Source organism: Chenopodium quinoa, unplaced genomic scaffold, assembly GCF_001683475.1.
Source record: "Chenopodium quinoa cultivar QQ74 unplaced genomic scaffold, ASM168347v1, whole genome shotgun sequence".
NCBI lineage: Eukaryota > Viridiplantae > Streptophyta > Magnoliopsida > Caryophyllales > Amaranthaceae > Chenopodium > Chenopodium quinoa.
This window is the reverse complement of record NW_018745448.1, coordinates 8533251-8557737: the sequence shown is the minus strand read 5'-3', so window position 1 is coordinate 8557737 and position 24487 is coordinate 8533251. Positions and strand designations below refer to the sequence as shown.

General features: G+C 42.2%; 2 protein-coding genes across 2 annotated transcripts; both read left to right on the top strand.

The window, feature by feature from the left end:
• Nucleotides 1-5683: 5683 nt before the first annotated feature.
• On the top strand, nucleotides 5684-6914 carry LOC110713764. The gene is made up of 2 exons (XM_021892210.1): nucleotides 5684-6069; nucleotides 6152-6914. The coding sequence occupies exons 1-2, from the start codon at nucleotides 5684-5686 to the stop codon at nucleotides 6912-6914; spliced, it is 1149 nt and encodes a 382-aa protein (XP_021747902.1).
• Nucleotides 6915-7937: 1023 nt separating this feature from the next.
• LOC110713763 lies at nucleotides 7938-9404 on the top strand. Its single transcript, XM_021892208.1, has 2 exons — nucleotides 7938-8139; nucleotides 8215-9404. Exons 1-2 carry the CDS (start codon nucleotides 7938-7940, stop codon nucleotides 9402-9404), a joined length of 1392 nt encoding a protein of 463 aa, XP_021747900.1.
• Nucleotides 9405-24487: the final 15083 nt, after the last annotated feature.

The window sequence follows — 24487 nt, the reverse complement described above, 5'->3', positions numbered from 1 at the left end:
AAAGATAAGAATTCGAATCGGATAAAAGTCTTGCGATAGACAACAATTTTTGCGGTTTTTGTTTTTATCATATCTTTTGATACAAATATCGGAATAAGATGAATAAGATATGGTTGGAAAGATCTTGAAGTCTTATTTCTAACCCAATTAGAATAAGATTAAAATATTTTATAGAACAAAAGATATGGCCGAAATAGTGATATAGTGTCAGTTTTAGATAGAGTTTGACATTTTATTCATATCTTTTCCGTTATAGCTCGAAATTGATGTTATAATATATAATTGAAAATATAATTTCAAGGGCTATCCAACCATATAAAATTCAGAAAATAAATATGAGGAAAAAAATTCATATCTGTCTATCTTTGAACGTCTTTCAATTCGGATAGAATTAGGACTTTCAAAAAAAGGAGTTTTATTCAATTTCAAAAATGAATAATTAAGATCTTTTAGAAACTTATAGAAGCTACTAATTAATCCTAATTGGTTTAGGAATTGGATCAAATAATTTGGACCCTTCACATGATCATTGGGTCGTAGGTAAGGTGGGCTTAGGTTTGGTTTGGGCTAGTTTAATATTTTGGCCATAACTTATTCGTTATAACTCGGATTTTGGCTTATAATATATCGTTGGAAAGGTCTTTTCAAACCCTATCCAAATATTTTATCATTGGACCCAGATTATGGACCAAAATAAACTGGATCAAACGTTTTTATTAAAAGGACACGAAATGACTGATTTTAAAGGACACGAAATGAATTATTTTGGGTTTAAAGGCACGAGAAGAGGAAAATAAGTTATGGTTTGGGGAAATGGGCTAGGAATTGGGTTGGTTTATGAAATGGAAATATGGATTTAAGCACTCCAAAAATTAAATACTCAACCCGACCAATAATGGCGGTGAAAGGTTGTTCATCATCGGGTTTGGTTTTGGGGAGACATTTTTAGGTGTCTACAGCCACCCTCATCTTTTGGCTTGTTAACTGTATCTCAAGCTACTAGGTGCATTTTTCTCTTCTCTTTGGCGCTACCCCAAAGAAAGCCTCTAAGTTTACAATCCAAAATATCACAAACTCCTTTTGGAATCCAAGTAGTTTGCATTTCATAGTTAGGGATTGACGAAAGAGAGGATTGAATAAGCGTTGCTCTACCTGCAATTGAAATGGTCTTAGATTTCCATCCATTCAGCTTGCTATTGACTCTGTCGATTATAAAGTGATAATTTTTTTTGTCATACGCCCATTGATAGTAGGGACACCTAGGTATTTTCCAAAAACATTTGTTTATGTTAGGTGTGTCGCGTACTTAACAAAAATAAACCTAACTAGACCACTACTATGTAGACGGGTAAGCAAAGGTCGGATCCCAAGATACTATGGTTCAAATAATTAAATAGACTCAAGTAAATACTAAGCAAGTAACCAAATCAAATAATTAAGAATTAATAACTAAATATCAAGAATGATGATTAAACTAAATAATACGATAATCAAATACTAAAAACATCCAAGATCAAGCATTACCACGAATAAAATTTATGCAATAGTAGTTCTACCCCTAACATATAATTCACTTTATTAAAGAGGAAAAGTAATACCTATATAATACCAAAGGTCGCTCTCGACTTATCAATGGCTTCCCTAATCACAATCAAACCTACTTCCGTGGAATCATGAAAATTAAAGACCTTGAGCACATTACCCTAACTTCCTAATCATCCATTCAACTACTCCCGTGATGAACTTCAAACCCTTAATTGATTTATTCAAACCCGTCAAAACCCAACTCCCATTGCGAATAAAACAATGGATTAATAAAAATACCAATTATCCCTAATCTAGTATTGGCATGAGCACAATCAATTAAGCATATCAATTTCAATTATCATTAGAGAATTTAAAGAATTAAATAAAGCATTATTCATATTCGGGTTCCGCTAGATCTTGGAATAGGAAAAATACTCACACATATTAATGAAAACAAGAATGATAATAAATAAAGAAAACATAATTAACAATAATAAAATAAAAGAATTGAGAGAAGAAATCAATAGTTGGAATTAATTATGAAATCTTGAATCTTGAAAGAAAAACCTAGAAAATAATATGGAAGAACGTAATACCCAAAAAGTCTAAAATAATATATGAAAAAGTAAAGTGATCAATAAAAGACAATCTAAAAGATATTTATATCCTCTCATAAAACTAGGTATTTCTATCTTAATAGGACTCCTAAACGCTATCAAAACGAGTTGCCACATGTGGGTTGTGGCATGAAGAAAATCGCCACAAGCGGGCTGTGGAGTGGGTTGTCTTCGCCTCTCCCTTGCTCCAATATAGACGCCCACAACCAGGTTGTGGCCAACAGATTACACGCCACAACCATGTTGTGGAGTAGGCTGCCACAATGCTCCCTTTGATGCTCCATTGGTGCTAGAAACGCTCTATATAAAGAAATATCTCGCGATCAAAATAAATTCCACGTAAATCTAGCCCTATTCCTATAAAAACAAAAACAAACAAACCCAGAAGAGCAATATCAAAATAGGAAGAATAATAGCTCAAAAAGATTAGGAGAATGAAGAAAACACAATAAAACATGACCAAATATCACATATAAATTGTGTATAATATCCAGGCAATTTTTCATAATTCTAGCTTGTTCAATACTTGCCTCACAAAATAGGACGAGATCGTTAGGGAAAGCCAAATTCGAAATAGGTGGACCATTAGGACTTGCCATATCCGGTTTTAGTCTCCCAATCTGAACTCTCGATCAATTAAATGCGCCAATTGTTCCATACATACCACATAAATATAAGGGGATAAAGGATCCCCTTGGCGAATTCCTCTTGAGGGAGTAAAGTATTCTATGGGTTCACCGTTCTAAAGAATACTAACTTGGTCGAGCAAATGCAAAGCATGACAATATCAATCATCTTTTGGAGCAACCTCAATTCAAGAAAAGATTTTTGAATAAATGACCATCTCAATCGATCATAAGCCTTTTCAAAATCGATTTTTACAGCCATGAACCCCACTTTTCCTTGTTTTCTTCGCATAGTGTGCAACATTTCTTGAACGATTATGATGTTATCAGTAATTTGTCGGCGAGGGACAAAACTACATGGGGTTGGTGAAATCAGCGAGGGAGGTAAAGGTTTCAAATGGTTTACCAATACCTTGTCACTATCTTGTAGGTGATGTTGCATAAGCCAACTGGTCTAAATTAATTAGCCTTTTGGGGAACCTCCACCTTAGGGATCAATACAAGGCCTCGGCAAAATTATCAAGGAAGATGTGCCCCTCTGTAATGTCTCGCTCGATCAATTTGCAAAACACTTAGACTTACTGTACTCCAAAATATCTGATAGAAGAGTGGTTGAAAGCCATCCGGATCGGGGGTTTTATATGAGTCTATACTCAAGGCCGCCTGAATTTTGCAATATGCAAACGATCTCGTCAAAGTCTCCCATTCATCCGTAGTGATATGCGAAAAATAGTCGAGCAGCAAGTCAGAACATCCATGATTAGAGGGTTCCTCCGAAAACAACTAATGCAAATAGCTCACCACATGCTTCTTACTTGGGACGAATCTATGATCCACTCTCCATCATTCTTTTGCAGCGTTTTAATCTGATTTCAACGCCTTCGAATAACAATGGACATGTGAAAGAACTGAGTGTTCCTATCTCCATCGCAAATAGCTTCCGTTCTAGACTTTTGAAACCATAAGAGTTATTCCTGTTCTAGAACCTCATTCATTTTTTTCTTTAATTCTTGTTCAAGCTTCAATAAATGAATACGCGCACTGTCAGCTAGAGCTCTCTGATTTCCTTCTAGTCTCGCCCACAATTCCATTTTCTTCCGGAAAATATTATGGAAGTTTTCTTTATTCCATGTATTTAATTCTTTTGCAAACATTCCTAGGAAGAGAATAAAGGGATTTTATTATTCCACTTAATAGTCACAAATTCCTCAAAGGATTCATGCTTTATCTAAGCAGATTGGAAGCGGAATGGTTTTACAGCCATAGGAAGAGGAGTAAAACCATTTGAATTAATTAAAATCGGGCAGTGCTCAGAAGCTATTTTTGTGAGGTTCCTAAGAGCTCCTTCGCCAAAACAGATTCTCCCTTCTTCATTAACTGGCCCTCTATTTAACCGAGCAGCTTTGTAAATAGCCGAAGACACACCTCTGCTCCAAGTGAATTCTGGACCCGAACATCCCAGATCAATGAATTGATTTCTATTAATCCAGTATGAAAATTCTTTGCAACGAATTTCCATCTTTATACCTGTATAGGATAGCTCCCGCTGAACTATCGCCCAGCCCCCAGGGTGCGCACTCACCGCTTAATAAGCGACTAAAGGAGGGCTCGTCAGCCCGCAGGGCTGACCAGGCTAAGCTCTCCACGAAGGAGATAGTACGCCTATAAATAGAGGGTAAAGTACAACTGAAAAGAGGTTAGACACTCAAGTTATTACACTTTCTATATCTCTCTAAGTACACTTTCTCTCTCTAAACACTCTCTAACTTAAGCTTCGGAGGGGGGTTCCTCGAGCCACCCCCGAGGGCAGTTTACGTGTGCTACCATGTGTAGGTTGTTGACGGGACCCAACTTAGTTAGCAGAACCCTTGGATCCATACCTGGAACAATAGGCGCTAGAAGGAGGGGATTGGATCATCTAACCTGAGGTTCACCAACTGAGCTAGGGATTAGTTAACCAACCACCATGGCCGGAGAAGAAACTGTATAAACACCCACGTCCAAAACTAATGAGACCAGCCAAACACCACAAAAAAACATCCCCAGTAACCAGCGATCCAAAAGGATCCACCGGAAACCCCAAATCGACCATCTCGCATAAATCCAACCCCATCGGATCGACATCAGCCACTGTTAAAGCAGCGGCGAAACCAGTAGATCCGGTACGATTCAACTCTATTTTCAAGTATGGAATGCCGTTAACAGGCGCGAACAATGAGCTTATTGTCTCAGCACCTGCAACCCAGAAACCGCAGCCCGTGAACATGCCAACCATTCTGCAGAACCTCTCTAAGTGCAGCAAGGAGCAGCTGGCTGCAATGACAGCGATCCTTACAAACATGGGTAAGGGGGCAAGCCCATCTCCGACAACAACAGCTGCGGAGCCCGCAGCAAAAAAGACGGAAATCTCAACTCTCACCCCGGAGCAGAAAGAGCTCATTCATCTGAGGAAAAAGGTATTGGAGCTGGAAGCTCGCAACCTGAATCGGGAATGGAGCGTGGAGGAAATAACTCCCGTTCGAATCAGCCCAGAGAAGCGGGTCCCTCGCAGTAGTTCACCGGCCGCAGAGCGAGGACCCAGCCCGGAGAGAGACAAACGAGCGCGAATCCAGGTTGTTCTAGATGATTCCCCATTTTGCCGGGAGATTCTGGAAGAACCCATGGAGAAGGTGAAGATGCCGAGCTGCAAGTACAATGGAACCATAACACCCCAAAAGCCACATATCAGCTTTCGAGAATCATATGGTACTCTATACCATGACGGACTCAGTCTGGTGTAAGGCTTTCCCACCAACTCTGGAGGGGCTGGCAGCGGAATGGTATGGCGCCATCCCCAAATGTTCAGTATACTCGTACAGCCAGCTGAAGAGAATGTTCATGGAGCATTTCATAACCTTGGTGGACAGAACCAAGATGACAACCGAACTGATGTCCCTGGTTCAAGGAAAGGATGAGCCTCTGAGGGAGTTCATCACCAGATTTAACAAGGAGGCAACAACTATTCCAAATATGAGCCAGGAAGTAGCACTAATAGCAATGCAGAGTGGCCTACTGCCAGGGTCAACATTCAGAGCATATATAGGGCGTAGAAGCCTCAAAACGCTCGCTGAAGCGCTGGGTAAAGCGCATGAGTTTATTAAAGCAGACGAGACTGACAGAGCAATGCTGGGTAGGAAAGCAACAGGTGACTCGGTTAAGCGGGCAGAGGTCACCCGGGCAGAGAACACACCCAGGGTGGACCAGCCAAGCAGAGTTGAGCAAAACCGCAGAGAAGCGGACAGGGCAGTGGGACTGAGAAGGTCCGATCGAAGGGGTAGGGCCAAGGCCGGGGAAGTTTAATCAGTATACCCTACTAACCCATTCTAGATCTCACATATTCAGCGTAAATAAGGCTGATGATAAGTGGAAAAGGCCTCCAAGGATGGTAAACAGGAGTCGTGATACCAGTAAGTGGTGTGACTTTCACGAGGACTATGGCCATACCACTGAAGAATGCACGCACTTGAAGGACAACATAGAGGACTTGGTCAGGAGAGGATACCTGAGTCAATTTAAGCAGCGTGGTGAGCCTCCCAGTAGAAGGGAGGAGGATAGAGCGGGCCGAGCTGACCGTAGAGGAGGTCAGAGGGACCCACCTGGAGACAAGGATAGAGATGGCAAGCCAGAGGGCAGGGTGTACGTGACCAGCGGGGGTCCGGTACATGGGGGGACAGTTAATAGAGCGCGGGCTGACCTGTGGGCGATGATACATCAAATAAACAACAATGATAAGCATAGATGGCCGCCTCTTCCCCCGCAGCCGCGAGCCACGTTCGACGAGTATGACCAGAAGGGCATAATTTACCCTCATGATGACCCGCTGGTGGTGACAATGAGAATTGCAAACTGGGAGGTGGATAGAATACTGATAGACGGAGGCAGCTCAGCCAACATCATATACATCAGTGCGTTCAATGAGCTAAAGTTGGACAGAAAAGACCTGAAGAGGGTAAACTACGAGGTCACCGGGTTTAATGGCTCGGGGCTTACCCTAGAAGGCATAATCGAACTCTCAGTCCGGGTAGGAGAGAGGTCAAAAAGACGTGATGTTCGAGCAGAATTTCTCGTCATAAACTCCCCTTCACCCTACAATGTAATCATGTGAAGACCGCTCATCCACAAGATAGGTGGGGTGGTATCCACTTACCACCTGGCCATGGCGTACACAACTAATGAGGGTTGGTCAGCAAAGCTCAGGGGAAGCCAGAAGACAGCCCAACAATGTTACATAACTGCCTTGAAGCAGCCTACCAAAACCAGACAGCAGTCCGGTTCCGAGAGAAGGCTCCCTAAGCAACCTGAGAGGAAGTCAAGGAAAAGGAAGCGTGAAGAGTACCACAGGGAAAAAGATAAACAGAAGTTGGCAATGGAAAACTTTGAGCCTGCAAATGAAGAAATGACCAGAACACTTCCCAGCGGGGAGCATGTCACAGTTGAGCTCACATAAGGTGATCCCTCGAGGACGGTGAAGATTGGAAAAAACATTGATCCAGGAGTAGGGGTGCACCTCATAGAGCTGCTGAGAAAGAATAAAGACATTTTTGCATTTTCCGTAGATGAGATGCCCGGAATTGACCCAACAGTCATGGTGCATAAGCTGAATGTGAAGGAGGATATTAAGTCAGTCAGGCAGAAAAAGCGAAGCTTCTCCACGGAGAAAAACCAAGCAATCCAGGAAGAGGTGGAAAAACTCTTGGAAGCAGGATTTATTGAACCCTGTGACTATCCAGAATGGTTAGCCAACGTGGTCATGGTGAAGAAGGCAAATGGCCAATGGAGAATGTGTGTAGATTTCACAAATCTTAATAAAGCCTGCCCGAAGGACTGTTACCCACTGCCACGGATAGATCAACTGGTAGACTCAACAAGCGAGCACGCCCTGCTAAGCTTTATGGACACCTTCTCAGGGTACCATCAGATCAGCCTGCACGAGCCAGACAGGCGGAAAACTGCATTCATTACTGAAGGGGGAGTGTATAATTATACAGCTATGCCCTTCGGGCTGAAGAACACTGGAGCAACTTTTCAGAAGGCAATGGATAGAGTATTCCTTCACCAGAAGGGAAGAAATGTGGAAGTATAAGTTGACGACTCAATTGTTAAGAGCGTCACGCAGGCTGGACATATCATGGATCTGGAGGAAACATTTGCCACCCTGAACAAGTATAGTTTCAAGCTCAACCCGAAAAAGTGTGTCTTTAGAGTGAGCTACGGAAAGTTTTTGGGTTTTCTGATCAGCGAGAGAGGAATAGATGCCAACCCAGAAAAGGTCGAAGCAGTCCTCAATCTGCTCGAGCCTAAGAGCATCAAAGATATCATGCGGTTGACAGGTAGAATGGCCACACTAACCAGATTCATCAACAAGTAAGCAGACATAGCCTTGCCATTCTATCAGCTGTTGAAAGGAAACAGAGAATTCAAGTGGGGGACTAAGGAGAAAGAAGCCTTTGAGGGTATTAAGGAGCATCTGACTAAGCTCCCAACAATGATCAGCCTGGAGCTGACGGAAAAGCTGCAGTTGTACATCTTAGCGCCAATACAGACAATCGCAGCCGCCCTATTGGTAGAAAGACAGAAGCAACAAAGGCCGATATATTTCGTGAGCCACGTGCTGACCGAGGCAGAGCAAAGATACCCCCTGGTAGAGAAGCTAGCCTTCGCAGTGGTCACAGCAGCAAGAAAGCTAAAACCATACTTTGACGCGCATATAATAGAGGTTCTCACAAACCACCCGCTGGAGAAAGCGTTACAAAAGATGGATGCATCGGGTAGACTCTTAAAGTGGGAAATCGATCTTTCTGAGTATGAATTCGAAGTCAAGCCTAGAGCAGCCATCAAGGCACAAGCTTTAGCAGACTTCACAGTGGAAGCCTCCTACGAGGAGAAAGAGGATGACGTTGGGGTCTGGAAGGTGGAAGTGGATGGATCCTCAGCCCAAACGGGGAGTGGGGCAGGAGTCATAATGACGTCTCCAAAAGGAAACGTATTTGAGTATACAATCAAGTTCAAGTTCAAAGCGTCTAATAATGAAGCAGAGTACGAGGCGACGCTGGCAGACCTGCGTATGAGCCTCGCAGCCGGAGCCCGCAAAGTACACCTGCAGACTACATGGGCGTATGAGATAAGGGAAGCCACTATGATGAAATACGTAACCAAAGTGAAAGAGCTGGCAGCCCAGCTAGTCCATTTCCAAATAGACTTGGTCCCTAGAGCAGGAAACTCTCAGGCTGATGCCTTATCTAAGTTAGCCAGCTCCACCTTAGAAAGTCTCATAAGAATAATGATGGTCGAAGTGTTAGAGGAGAGCAGCATCGCTGAAAAGGAGCAGGTAAACTGCGTCAGGAGTCAAAGAGCCTGGTTCTCAGACATCTTGGCATACAAACTTCAAGGCTCGCTGCCCGATGATGAAGCACAGACTAAAAAGGTGAAGAAAGACGCAAATTGGTATGTAGTGATGAATGGAGAGCTAAACAAGAAAGGCTTCTCAAAGCCGCTGCTGAGGTGTATTCTAGAATGGGAGCAGGAGGGCATTATGGAAGAAGCCCATTTCGGAATATGTGCCAACCATATCGGCGGGAAAGCATTGGGAGTATAGGTCCTTAGAAGAGGGGCATATTGGCCAACTCTCATGCAAGACGCACTAGCATATGTCAAAAAATGCGACAAGTGTCAAAAATATTCACCAGTCATAAATCAGCCAGCAAACGATCTGACTCCAATCCTCAGCCCGATCCCGTTCGCTCAGTGGGGAATGGACATATTGGGACCTTTCACCACTGGGTCGGCGGGCAGGAAGTATCTCATTGTGACAGTATATTAATTTATAAAGTGGATAGAAGCTGAGCCCACCAAGTACATAAAGGCAACCCAGGTCAAAACATTTATATGGAAGAGCATCATCACTAGATTCGGGGTGCCACGGTGCATAGTCTTTGATCATGGGTGCCAATTTGACTATGACACCATAAAGGACTACTTGGGAGATATGGGCACCAAGTATGCAAGTGCCTCAGTCTGCCACCCGCAAAGCAATGGCCAAGCAGAGGCAGCAAACAAGCTGATCCTGACAGCCCTACAGAAGAAGCTGGAGGAGTACAAGGGCCTGTGGGCAAACTTAGTCCCAGAGGTCTTGTGGGCAAATAGGACCACTGAGAAGGAGTCAACCGGTAAAAGCTCTTTCACCCTGGCCTACGGGGTTGATGTAGTTGTCCCTGTGGAAGTGCAAATCCCCAGCCTAAGGATACAACACTATGAGCAACAAGGAAATGACAAGCGCATGCTGGAAGAGCTAGACTTCCTGCCAGAAGTAAGGCTAAAAGCAACCCTTAAGGTGGCAGCCCAGAAGAGCAGGATCTCAAAAGCTTTCAACAAAAGGGTCAAGCACAGGGAGCTCCTGCTAGGAGACTTAGTCCTCAGGAGGACAGCAACAGTTGGAAGAGGAAATCAGCATGGAAAGCTGTCAGCAAACTAGGAAGTTCCTTTCATCATCCACGAGCAGGTTGGACCAGGCGCGTTCCTCCTTGCAGATCAAGAAGGTCAGGTCTTAAGAAACGGTTTCAATGCTGATGTGTTAAAGAAATATTTTGTTTAAATAGCCGGAAACATAGTTGTTTCAAGTTGATAAATCTCTATTCAGTCCATCATGTGTTAGTTAAGGCATTTGAGACATTTTTGTTCAATGAAATACAAGCCTCTACGTGAGGAGTATGTTGCGTAAATTTGTTTAATATAGTATGCCCAAGCTTCATATACTAACATGCAGAAATCAAACAAGAATAATAATAGTGTTAGAGGCAAGAAGCACTCTAGCGCAAAATGACAAAGTGAAAGCATCCCTCCTTAAAACCTCGCTTCACCTGCAAAAAGAAAAACAGGGCACCACCTCGGGGACGCCTGAGTGGGGGCCAGACACGTTCAGCTTGAGCAGGGGAGGAGAGATGAAAATAAGAAGATGAGCTGCATGGGCAACACTAAGGTTCTCTTAGTCCCATCCAGCCCATCTCTTCGGGGGGGGGGGGGGAGGAAAGGAGAAGACGGTCAAGCAGTAAGCCCTTACAAAAAGAAGTAAGCAGGCAGTAAACAAGCTGAATGACATAAATAAGTCGCAGCATAAACAAGCTGAACGACATAAATAAGTCGCAGCGTAAATAAGCTGAATGACATAAATAAGTCGCAGCATAAACAACTGAACGACATAAATAAATCGCAGCATAAATAAGCTGAATGACATAAATAAGTCACAGCATAAACAAGCCGAACGACATAAACAAGTCGCAGCATAAATAAGTTGAATGATGAAAATAAGTCACAGCAAAGCAAGCTGGTGACACAGACAAAAAAAACAAAAAGCTGATCGACACAAACAAGTCTCAGCAAGGAGAAGTCGAATAACCCTAAATCAAATATATCCACCAACACGCAGACGAAGCCTTTGGTCAAAGCCAAGTGAAGTACACAACGCGCAAACACTTGAAGCAGATAAAGCAGGAAGGACGAAGTGTAACAAAGTCCCTGCTGAAGCACAGCAGAGCGCAAAAGAAACAGAAAAGCGCTAGGCAGCTAAATTAAAAAGACAGGAAGGCCCAACCTATGAGGCCACATTAAATGTAATAAAGAGCAAACACGCAGAAAATGAAATAAACAGCAAGAAAAACAACAAGAGGAGATCATAAAGAGCATACATTATAAGGCTGAACCCCTGCCCACCAAGGCAGAGTAAACATCCAGCAGGTCAGTCACAAAACAAATAAAGTTGAGCCCTCATCCACCAGGACAAGGAAACACTCAGCGGGTAAAGTTAGAAGATCACAAATTCAAGTTAAGCTGGACAGACCCAGCAACGAAAGAAAAAGTATTCTGAAAATACACAGAGGAACATAATCTTTGGCAGCTATACACCCCAAAGATAGTAACAAAAACTACCTAGTTACAACAGATCTTGGTGAGGGAAACTCAGAGGAACCACTGGAGTAGGAGGGTGACAGCCGCCATAACCTTTATTGATCATCAGTTAGAGACTCCACTCCAGTAGCTGCAGCAACGTCAGGGCAGAGAGGCACCTCCAAGTTCAGCACGACGTGGTTGGGGATTTTGCAGCCAGCAGCGCGAGGGTGATCAGCGAGAAGATCGAACAAACCAGCCTCACCGGCAGCTTCAACCTTAGCCCAGAAGGCGTTAAAGTGAGCCTGCTGCTCTTCACCCTCACCATACAAGCTGCAAACGCATCGAGCCGCAGCTTCCCATCCTCCATCACGGCGGTCAGCCAGGAGCTTAGCGAAAGCAGGAGAGAGCGTAAAAGACTTGAGAGCCTCTCTCCTAGCAGCCTCCAGTGCAACAACATGCGCAGCCTGTAAATCTGCCACCTCCGCCTCTAACGTCTTCACCCTGGCCTGAGAAGTCCCCAAATGCTCCTCGCAATCCTTCAGCTTGGTCTGAGTAAGCTGAAATTCTCCCAATCGGAGCTGCAAGGCATTCGCCTTCTCCCTCAGCGGAGTCACCTCATTGACCATAGCATCTCTCTCAGCTTGAGCCTGCTGAACCTCCAGAGTCTTCTGTGAAAGAGTTATACCCTAGTTCTGATATTCCTTCTCCACCGACAGCAAGGCATTGGACAAATCCCCCACAGACATAACAAGCTGCAAGAAAAGCAGAAAAGAAGGGTCAGCCAAAGTGGGAGTTAACCAAAGAAGTTTACAATATAAAAAAATATATAATAATAAAAATAAAGTATAATAATAGATAAAACAAGACAACAACAACAAAACAAGCAAAGAAAAGCTGAAATGAGAAAAAGAAAAGCCAAAAGCAGAGGCTAACCTTCTGCAAATCATGGCAAGCGGTAGCTGCTGGAAGGCTGACTGAGCTGCGCGTAGAATCTGCAGGGAGACGAACCCCCTGAGTCAGGCGGTATCCTAGAGTACCACCCTTCTGAGGGTCGTCTACAAAAAAAGACTCATCAGCCCTCACATTCATCAAAGGCCGAAAGGGAGCGTTCTCAGCTCTAGAAGGACAGAGTATTGGGCGAAGATGAATATCAATAAGGACCTCAGCAAACTCAATGGCCCCAGTAGGGCGAAAAGTCCCTCTAGCAGAGAGTGAGGACACAGAAAGAGGATTCTCAAAGGAATCACCCAAGAACTGATGAACGCAGCGGTTAAGCTCACTAGAGTTCTGAGTGTCTCCCCCACCAGCGTTCCCATCTGGAAATCAGGTGTTAGCAGACGTGGAAGCAAGAGGGTCTAGGCCAGGAGAAGTACGAGCCTTTTTCGCCTCTAGCTCATCCCTAGCAGGGGCAGAAGACACAGGATCGTCCTCCAGGTCAATCACTGGACGATTCTGCTGAAAAGAGCCCGTAGCTCGGGAGAGCGCACCCCGGGTAGCACTTCGGAGCTGCCCCCTTAACCCGTAGGGACGCAGCGGAAACCTTGGAAGCTCCAAAATAGATTCATCAGGGAGCTGAAAATCAGTAGCTGCAATAGAAGGAACGACAGTGCCCTTCGCAACAGCAATATCATCAGTAAGAGTAGGAAAGAGCAGAATATGCTCAGCAGTGGAAATGGGTTTTTCACCCGCAGCAGTGGTCTCAGTCCCCTCAGAAAGAATTTGGAGAACACTATCAGCAAAATCATCGGCAGTAGCCTTTGGTTCTTCAGAAGCTTGTTCACGTAGCCTTTTGGCAGTAGAAGTCTGAGGTGCCACCCGGCCGGAAGCCGCGACAGACTGTTTCTCAAGGGAAGCAGCAGGCGCCACTAACGCCTCGGAATCTGAAGCCACCTTTTGAGGAGCAGGACGAGCATTACGCCTACTCCCAACAGTAGAAGACGAAGGCTCAGGCTTAGCGCGGCTGGACCCAGGACGCTTGCTAGTAGCCACAGTGCCAACAACAACCAGCAGTTCAGCAGGAGCCAAACGCACCTCGCCCTTCATGGAACCCGCAAACACCTCCCGCGTATCAAAGAGCTGAGGAGGGTTCTCAAGTGTGGAAGTCAGAGGGTCCTTCCAATTATCGGCCAGCCCGAGCATGCGTTTGTCCAACTTGTCATAGCCTAAAAACGCAAAATGACAAAAAGTCAAAAAAAAATAAAGAAAGAAGAAAAGGCATAAAACAGAAAAAAGGCAGAAGATAGAAAAAGCTTACCAGACTCATGTGTACGACACAAACACATAGCAGATAGCTGCTCATTACCCACGATGTAAATAGAATTGGGCAGCCAGACCTTGGGAAACTTGGAGTCACCTGTCCCTGCTCCCTACAGAGCTTCAAAAGCTTCTGTCTCACGAGCAGGTTTAGAGGGAGAGATTGTGACCCCAACTATGTTGGTGCGAATCTCTCTGAAATTACGCGGAGGAGCAAAATTAGAAGGCACCCTCATCCAGAAGAACTTTCTAGTCCAGTCCCTGAAACGCCCAAGTTTTGGGTAAGACAAGACTCTACTCTCTTTGGGAGCGACATAGTACCACCCTAACTCAGTCCCAGAGGCTGATATTTTCAGGCTCATGAGATACTTGAACAAATGGAAAGACTCAGGATACCTTCGAAACCTCAAAAACCACAGTAGACAAATCAAAGTATGAAGGGAAGCAAGGTGCACCAGAGATATGCAGATGTTAAAAGCACGTAGCAGCTTCTCTAAGGTGGGGTCTAAGGGGAACCTCAAGCCCAAGTCCAGCTGTGAAGCAAACACAGCAATATGACCTGCAGGAGGGGCTGATAACTTTGCACCATTAGCAGGCAGAACCAGCTCGTAGCCCTCCCCAAAACCGTAGAACTTCTGCCTAACAACAGCCAGGCCCAGTCTCTCAGCGTCCTTACGCCAACTGGAGTCTAGCACGTAGTTCTTAGGCCCATAACACTTGTCATCAAGGAAGAATTCGGTCCTGCCCTCCTCTACGGGCTGAGCAACATAAGTGGGCTGACATTCGAAGTATGAGCGGTCACCAGGAGACTCAGCCATCCTACTTGATTGAAGGAGAAGGTGATGGAGTCCTAGTATTCCCACCGCACACTACATAATGATCAAACCGATGCATGTCAGCCATGTCATCAAGCCAAGCAAAACTGCTTAAAGGCTGAACATGGGGAATGGGGCTAACAAGAGACACATCAGGGGGATTAGCCTTAACAACATCAGCCAGCATTTTATGGCGCATTGGGCGCAACCTCAAGCGAGTAAGATGAGATAAGGGAACCCCATCCAGCGTAAACACTCGATCACAGTAAGGATTAAAGAAATCAGGATGGGGTATACGCTGGAAAGCGCGAAATGCACTACCCTCAGCGGGACGACTACTGCCTGACCCAGACGCAGCAGCAAGAGTCGCAGCAGTACCCATCCCGCTCGCAGCGGGGGGAAGATCAGGAGGCATAACAGTTTGTAAAGGAGTAGGAGAAATAGGAGAAGTGCGCGCAGGACGCTCACCTGAAAAAGAAGATCGGGAGGAGGAAGAATCGATCCTGTGGACGTTTGAGGCTCACTCATATTCTGACTATTAGAGGCGTCAGACATTATGGAATCTACAAAGGAATACAGGCCCGCAAAGGAAGGAAAAAGCAATGGGGCACGAGAAAATCAAAGAATCAGTGTAGAAACAATGAAGGAATAACTAGAAAAAAAGCCAAGAATGCAAATACAACAACAAAAGAGAAGAAATGGGAATAGCGACATTTGGGAGGAATCAAAAGGCACAATCTTGCGAAGAAAAAGTAAAAAGAAGCAAAATTGGGAAAATACAAACAACAAAAGGTACAAAGTAAGTACCTTTAAGGAAAAAGTTGCAGAAGCAACAGAGTACGACAACAATGGCGGAGATAAAAGCCCTAGCAAGACAAAAGTCTGAATCTGCAATTAAGAAGAACAAAGAAGGAAAAAGTTAACAAAAGAGCAAGAATTAAAGGAGATAAAGCAAGTAAAGCGAAATTCGGGACAAAAATAAAGACGAAGAAGCAAGAACTTACCATAACAATGGAGGACCAGAGACGCTTAACAGAGGAAGAGCAAAGAGCGAAAATTTCAAAATGCCTAAGTAACGAGAGGGAAGATGAAAAATTGGAGGCGTAAAAGAAATAAGTGAAAAAGGGGGGACAGTGAAATTAATATGGAGTAAATGGGCAGTTAGACACAAGGCAAGGCCAAACCGCCATGTCACTTCAGTAAAATCAAACTGACAGCCCGAATTTCCAACACGTGTCCCACTCATGCAAATGCGATTCCCGCCCAAAAAAAAAATTAATTAAAAAATTATAATCATAATAATAAAATAAATTTTTTTTTAGAAGAGAACACTTCAGCGGGAGTGATCGAAAATCCTCTCTGCAAGCTTGTCATTTCTCAGACTTCAGCGGGAGTGATCAAAATTCCTCTCTACGAGCTCGTCACTTCTTAAGTCTGGAACCAATGTCACCATACAAGCAATAGGGCAGCAGAATCAGCAATAGCAATGACCTGACCTGACCTCCCAAGTCTCCAGGGCGCCTCAACACCTTAGAGACTTGAGGGGCTAGGAATGTGCAGGTTATTTCAGTCAGACGACCCGTTGAGTCAGGCCGATAAGGCTACACACTCAAAACAACTGGCATGGAAGAACCTCACGCCATCTCTTGAGGGGCTAGTTGTAGGGGATAGCTCCTACTGAGCTATTCCTTCTAGCTGGGCTCAGTTGAGAAGAACGTTCTTACAGTCAAAGAGTCGGCATGAGTAACCTCATACCACCTCTTGAGGGGCTAGTTGTATAGGATAGCTCCCGCTGAACTATTGCCCAGCCCCCAGGGTGCGCACTCACCGCTGAATAAGCGACTAAAGGAGGTCTCGTCAGCCCGGAAGAGTCAGCCCTCAGGGCTGACCAGGCTAAGCTCTCCACGAAGGAGATAGTACGCCTATAAATAGAGGGTAAAGTACAACGGGAAAGAGGTTAGACACTCAAGTTATTACACTTTCTATATCTCTCTGAGTACACTTTCTCTCTCTAAACACTCTCTAACTTAAGATTCGGAGGGGGGTTCCTCGAGCCACCCCTGAGGGCAGTTTACGTGTGCTACCGTGTGTAGGTTGTTGACGGGACCCAGCTTATCCAGCATAACCCTTGGATCCATACCTAGAACAATACCCTTATTCCCAATTCTCTCTAACATACTAAAAGTATCATTAAAGTCCCCTGCCAATAACCAAGGACCCGTATATGCAGCACGAATATTATCAAGCGCATTCCACAACTCTATATTCAAACTTGAGTCTGGACTAGCCTAGATCGCTAATAACGTCCACGTATCTTCATCATTTTTCTTGATTTCCACTGTGATATGTTGAGTATGATTATCCAGGACAGTCTCGGAAATTAATTCCGTTCTCTAAAATAGCCAAATACCACCACTAAAACCCTAAGCATCAACGCGAGTTTGTCCAGAGAAGTCAATACGATCGCAAATCTTCTCAGCTTGTTCACCAGGAATATGAGTCTCCAAAAGAGCTAAAATTTTTAGATCATTAATCATGATTAGTTCCCTTAAGACAACCGGTTTATTCCTAATACCTTGAACATTACAAGTCATGATTTTTATTGACATATTAAAATTTGGAAAGTTTGGGTATCAATCAAATACATCTAAGGGGATGTTAGGCATACTGCTGAGGAATGTGTCCTTCAACGCTCTCATAGGTCCGTCTGTCACTATTGGGAGTGCTATCGTTACTAACATATCCGGAGGATTGTGAGTCGGAGGCAAGAATGTATTCACTTGGATCTCCGCTCTGTTTGCTACTGGATGAATTATCGACATAGTTGGCCCTTCTATTGGATAATCCATTAGAGTTGCATATGATGGGGGAACCTTGGTCACCAACGTGATTGGAACTCGGAAGGGGTGAATGGTATTATTTCTCTTCACTTCTTTGATTGCACAACACAGTAGGGGTATGAGACGCAATCGAGAAATTTAGAGGTGAATCTTCTTGATACAGAGGATTTTTATTCACTGATAATTCTTTATTTTACTTAGTCCAGCTTTCAATATTCTGAGGAACAATGTTTTTCTTATCTTTTTTTGAATATTTTTTCTAAGATGATTTCTCGATGGATTTTTGCCCCTTATTTTTAGTAAAATTCTTTTTCACAATATTCAAATCAATCTTTTCCAAAGATAGTCCTAAGTCAGCAGTTGGTTGAACTTCCAAATCCACATCTGTAGACGCCTGAAAATGTCTCCCCAAAACCAAACCCGATGATGTACAACCTTTCACCGTCACTATTGGTCGGGTTTAGTATTTAATCCCGAGAGTGCTTAAAAAATCGTATTTAATTAAATTCAATTTTTAAATAGTCTATGGGTCAGTCTTGATGTTTGGTCAAAGCATAGATTTTTTAATTTCAGCCCTGTAGACACCCAAATGTGTCTCCCCAAAACCAAACCCGGTGATGAGTACCTTTCATGTCGAATCATAATCGAATGAAATGAAAGTGAGGAAAGTTTAGTGTTGCGGAAAGTTTTGATTTCTTTTCTCTTCTCTCTGTTTTTGAAAACTTATTTTAAGAAAATAGTCAATCCGGTTTGGTTGGTCCATGATATGGCTCCAATAGTAGTGTAGTTGGATGGGGCTTGACGAGAGCTTTTCAACGATACATTATAAGCCCAATTCCGATGAATATTGAGGAAGTTATGGCCAATTTACTAAACTGGGCCCGGTTTGAGCTTTATGTACGGCCCAATGATCTAGGGGAGGACCTAATATGATTTATCATTCCTAATGCAATTAAGAATGGTTTTAGTCTTCTAGATTCTTCTAGAAGGTTCTTTCCATTCCTAATTCAATTAGCATTGATAAATTAACTTTTGTTGACTTTTCAGAGTTTTAATTAAAATCAAAAAGCATTTTCGAGGAAAAGATACGATTTTATCCTCTAGTACGGCAAACTTATCTGATTTTCGAAAACGCGTCAAAAACAGGCCTGGCGGCTGACTCTAGGCGTTGGCGCCTGGTGCTAGCCATTAGCGCCAGGCGCCAATTAGCTGGTGCTGGCGCCAGCTCTGTTTTGCGTGCGCCAACCTCGTTTTGCGTGCGCCAAGTGCTCTGTTTTGATATTTTATCTTTTTGGCTGATTTCTCTATAAATAACGTATTAAAAACTCCGTTTTCATTCACCAATTCTCATCAACAATCAGTTTTACACGAATTCTCATCAACAATAAGTTTTCATTCGCAATCATTAATTCTCTAATTCTCTCTTAATTCATTCATCTCTTCATCTTTCTCTTTTTCTAAAAATTGCTTTTCACATACAAAATTCCGCATTCACAAGATCTAGACACACCTAGCCATATTCGAAGTTTCCTTTGCCCTAGACGTGAAAGGGTTAATTTCTGAGGGTTACGTCCTAAATCTCTCTTTCAATTATTTAATTTAATTGTTTGTTTATTATTTTTCTTGAAGTTACTAACGTGTGTATTTTGTTATTAGAAAGAGGTACGAGGCATCAAAGTAAGTACTTTAATGGTTTTTTTATTGATGTTATGATGTAGAAATCATGTTTAAATTGTTATTATGATATTCCTAGTATCATGTCTAGGGTAATTTTAATATAAAATATGATTATTATGATGCCATTTATGTTCTTCCTAATATTTATGATTGTTAGTATCATGTTAGGGCTAAAGATTTGATTTTTATTGCTTAGTGACATGCTAGGGGTTGTTATTAATCTTGTTAGTATCATGCCTAGGATCTTGCTATTTTTATTATTCTTTAATATTAACATGAACATGATTATGATTATAATTGTTATAATTTATGATGATTATGAATATTATTATTATTGTTATTTTGATGATGATTATTTTATTTATGATTATTATCGTTTTATTATGACTATTATAATGATGGTTATTGTAAGGAATAATTTCAAGCCTTTAAAATCCCACTAGCTTGAACCCCACTGTAATCATACATTAAAGTACGGCGGCGTCCAAAAGAGAAGAAGATAGAGCAAAAGAGTCGCCAACAAGTTTTAGGAACTTGTAAACCGTTCATAGGATGAAGGTTACACCCCTTAACGATCCAAGAGATCATCAACTCTATAAGGTCTAGAACCAAATAAGGGTTCGGGGATGAAGGTATAAATCCAACCTAAAAGAGATTGAACCTGCCCTAATAATAGGCCTCTACTTTATTTTGATCGTATTCATGTGCGCTTTCTGACTAACATGCAATCATTAGGATTAACCCTAAACCTGTTTATCTATGTTGGTTGAATATTAATGCACAAACAAACTATTATTGGCGATCACTTGAATTATAATCATATTAACCCTAACAAGATTATTAAATATCTTATTAAGCGTGATTACAAGTATAGATTCCCTTTAACATGCATCAAATGCGTGATCAAGCAATGACAATAAATATCAAGCAACATAATAATAATCAATATCATCATAATAAAAATAATCATCATAATAACAATCATATTAACCATAATAATAATCATGTTAATATTAAAGCACAATAATAGCAAAATCCTAGGCATGATACTACCAAGATTAATAACAAACCCTAGCATGTCACTAAGCTATAAAAAACAAAGCTTTAACCCTAACATGATACTAACAATCATAAATATTAGGAAGAGAATAGGAAGCATCACAGGAATCATATTAAATGTTAAAATTACCCTAGACATGATACTAGGAATATCATAATAACAATGTAAACATGATTTCTACATCATAACATCAATTAAAACAATAAAGTACTTACTTTGATGCCTCGTACCTCTTTCTAATTACAAAATACACACGTTAGTAACTTCAAGGAAAATAGTAAACAAACAATCAAATTAAATAATTGAAAGAGAGATTTGGGACCAAACCCTCAAAAATTAAAACCTTTCACGTCTAGGGCGAAGGCAACTTCGAATATGGCTAGGTGTTTCTAAGTCTTGTGAATGCGGAATTTTGTATGAAAAAAGCAAAGGAAGAATTGAAAGAATGTTTAAGAGAGATGAATGATTTCAATTGGAAAACTAATTGTAGATGATGATTGATGAATGACTAGTGAGAATAGGTGAGAATTGGTGAATGAAAACGGAGTTTTTAATACGATAATATTTCTCTTGAAACAATCTTCATCCGCATTGATAATATTCCACATCCTAGGGAATACCATCGAAGATTATTTCTCTCGAAACAATCTCCAGTTGTTCGTGACAACTTTCCGCAAGCTAGGGAATGCTGTTGAAGATATCTTCTCTTGAAGTCACCTTCGCTTGATGCGACAATTTCCCAAAGGAAATTACCGAAGATCCACGCCTGTCGATCTTTTAAAGTTCGCCTGAACTTTGCTTCCGCTATGCCTGTACGTTGGCGCTCTTTTGCTTTTGAACCTAAATGTCGGTGCATTTCGTTAATGAGCCAATGCTTAGGCGCTTTAAGCTAAGTGAGACGATCTCTTATCAGGTCGATCACTTTATGTAATCAAGCCGATTACTAAATCATGTCAAATTTCTTAGAGGGGCTAACTAGCGTACCAAGGAACCCAAAAATATGTTGAAGAAGGCTAGCTCAACCTCATCAGGTGGCTGGGTGCTTTGGCGTTGCAGAAAAACCATCAGCGCCACACAGTTAGCCTAAGCGTCAGGCGCCAAGCCAAATTTGTGATGCCAATGCATAGGGCCTGGCGCCAGCGTGGGGATTTCCTTAAGTACCCCCTTCCTCTTCATTTCGCTGCTTTGTTCGTCGCGAAACTACTCGAAGAAGTCCGAAACTTCAATTGCTCATTGCTTGCTCGTTTCTCAACCAAATTCGCTCAAATTTGTTGCAAATCAAAGCTCTTTTCATCTATTTTTTTGATTTATGTAAGTTTTTTTCAAACTCACATCAGGTTTTATGAATTTTTGGCATGTTTATTCACGAATTTTACATCAGGCTGCCTTCATTTCTTCAACCCACATTAACTTAACCCTGGGATTGGAAGATGTGTAATTGTATAACATTCAAAAAGCAAGTAAAAAAAAAAAGTAGCAAAGCAACAATAAAACAATGTCTAAAGGCAAGTGTTCCAATGTCTTTGATATGAACACGTCTCAAATTGCGTCTCTCATCGAGTGCTTGGCACCGTGCCTGAGAAACATGAATGCTAAGTGAGTGATGGACCGCATGATCAGAGATTGCATACATTGATTCAAAAGAGTGGAAAAAAAAAAGAACAAAAAAATCAAAGCAAAAAAAAATGTGTTGAAAATAAACTTGCAAAATTCATAAAACCTGATGTATAGATGCCTTCCGAAGCCAGCTCGTCCGGATGAGGAAAGCGACCACTTGCCGTCGGGATGACGTCATCCGAGAGGTAGCTTTTCCTTGCTCATTATTTTTGCATTGCTGCTTCAATTTTACTTTGTTTCTGATTTAACTCTTTTTGCAGGGCCAGCCTATCGCTTCTCACACCCGCACGAGACCTGAGGGGCGGAGGGACCCAGCGAGGTCTAGCTTGAGACGTCGTCGCACTTCGTCAGGGGGTAGAGGCGGTCGCTCTGAGGCTGCTCGAGCTGATGTTGCAGAGGGCTCGGGATCTTCTTCTGAGGGTGCTCCCGCTGCACCGGTAGGAGAGGCTACCTCGGCTTTCAGAGGTGGTGGGATGTACGAGGTTGGCTCGTCATCGCAGCAACCTCTGCGGCCTCAGCCTCAGGTTGATCCTGGCTGGAGTGGTCCTATATTGAGTCTTCCTCGTCCTACGGAGACTGGAGCTGGAGCTGGAGCTGGTGGAGAAGTGACTCCTCGTACGACGCAATTTTATGACATGATGGGCCTACGTCCTCCGGCGTCGTAGTTTGTTCCTGTGTATATTTTACTTTGACTTTTTTTTATAGAACTTTGCCTTAGACTCATTATTCATAGACACATTTTGTATATTTATGCCATTATGAATTTATTCGATTGTTATTATTATGTGTATGTTAGTGTGTGCAAGAAAAGTGTGACAGCAATTTTGCGCAAAAATTCCGTAATTTTTATTATTGATGGAGGGTATCCGACTCTCTCCCCCAAAAAGAAAAAATAAAAAAGGAAAAAATCAAATGAAATGTCGGGTGTTTGGAAATTAAAGTAAAGTCCAAAAGGAATAATATAAATTAAAAATAATAGCTATATTTAATTAATTAAGAAAAAAGGATAGAAGAGGATGTTTTAGGAAAATTAAACGGAGCCATAAAGTCATTAACCGACTCGAGTCTAATATTAAAAACACAGGTTGAGCACGCGCGGTTGGTCTGGCAACTTGGCGCCAGGCGCTACACTTAGCGTGTGGCGCCAAGCGCTGGCGGTTGGCGCCAATCACGGGGTTTTGACGCCAATTGACGCTGACTCCGTGTTTCATTGTGATTAAAATTCTTCGCAATTTGTGTATAAATAGCCCCCTGCCTAGCCGATTCTTCTCATAATTCCAGCGAATAAACAATTATCTTCTTTAGAAAAAATAATAATCATGTCTTTAGTCACCAAGACCTTCACCCAATACACTCATGAATGGTGTCGATCTCTTAATGCGAGGGAGAGAAAAGAATTAGATTTATTTTACCTGGGGGGAATTTATGGCATCAAACGGGTAGATCTTAACTTAGACTTCATACATACCGCTTTAGAATTTTGGAATGTTGATACTCATTGTTTCAGAATAGGGTATGATGAGATTAGCCGTTTGCCGGAGGAATTTGGTGCTATCTTAGGCTTCCCTGCGATAGACCTTATAGCAATCCCTAGAATAGATGCATACTATTATAAGGATTTTGAGCGCTTCCTTAATTTAAAGGAAAGGGATTTATCAAAAATAGTAGATGGCAATATAGTGAATTTGAAAGAATTTGCACGCTATTATTTTGATAAACCTCTTTCTGAATCTTTTCATATATATAGAAAAAGGACGTTCCTATTTTGCATGCTTAACCAATTTTTTCTTAGTAGTGGTAAAAATAATGAGGGTCAATCAATTATAACCACTGTACTAGAAAAAATTGAATCAGGGAGAAATCCAATGCCATTAATAGTTGGAGAGACTATGATTAGTCTAGATGAATTGAAAAGGAACCCAAAAGCGCATCTTCGCGGTTCTCCAATTTTATTACAGGTAGAAAAATAATATTTTTAATCACAGAAATTAAAAAAATATATTTTTGTATTGTAATAATTTTTTTTTTTACAGATGTGGCTAATGGAGAGGCTAGGATTAATTAGCACTCCGGACGACATTGAAAAATATACTCCCAATTGCTTCGTGAGAAGGAAGAAGCGCATCCCTAAAATTGGGCGCCGTGGGTGGAGAAAAGTCTTTGAATCACGTGATTTTACTATCAAGTGGGTCATCCCATGGTGGAAAATAGAAAGGATGGTTGGTGTTAACAAGCAACCTTTCTGCCGTCTTCCAAGCTTGTCTCGTGTAACTTATTATTATCCCTGCAGGGTAAAAAGACAATACGGCTTGCTTCAGAATATTCCTTCCAGAGATCTTCGTCCTCCCTTTGAGTACCCTATTTCTCAAGAAGTAGACAGATTTGATGCTTACTGGGGCGCTAGACCTTTATGGGAAGTGATTACCCAAAAGGTTCCTCCTTCTTTGCCCAATGATGTAAAGAAGTGGTTGCTGAAGAAATCTTCGATTGATCGGGGTAGAACCGATGTGAAGAATCGTCTAGGTGACAGGGT

What these genes read in the sequence shown, in the direction of transcription:
- LOC110713763 (XM_021892208.1), top strand. Translation starts at nt 7,938, where the DNA reads ATGGATCTGGAGGAAACATTTGCCACCCTGAACAAGTATAGTTTCAAG. An exon ending in AGATATCATGCGGTTGACAG is followed by an intron (nt 8,140 to 8,214) that starts GTAGAATGGCCA and finishes AGCTGTTGAAAG; the next exon opens with GAAACAGAGAATTCAAGTGG.
- LOC110713764 (XM_021892210.1), top strand. Translation starts at nt 5,684, where the DNA reads ATGACAACCGAACTGATGTCCCTGGTTCAAGGAAAGGATGAGCCTCTG. An exon ending in AGGGCAGTGGGACTGAGAAG is followed by an intron (nt 6,070 to 6,151) that starts GTCCGATCGAAG and finishes TCACATATTCAG; the next exon opens with CGTAAATAAGGCTGATGATA.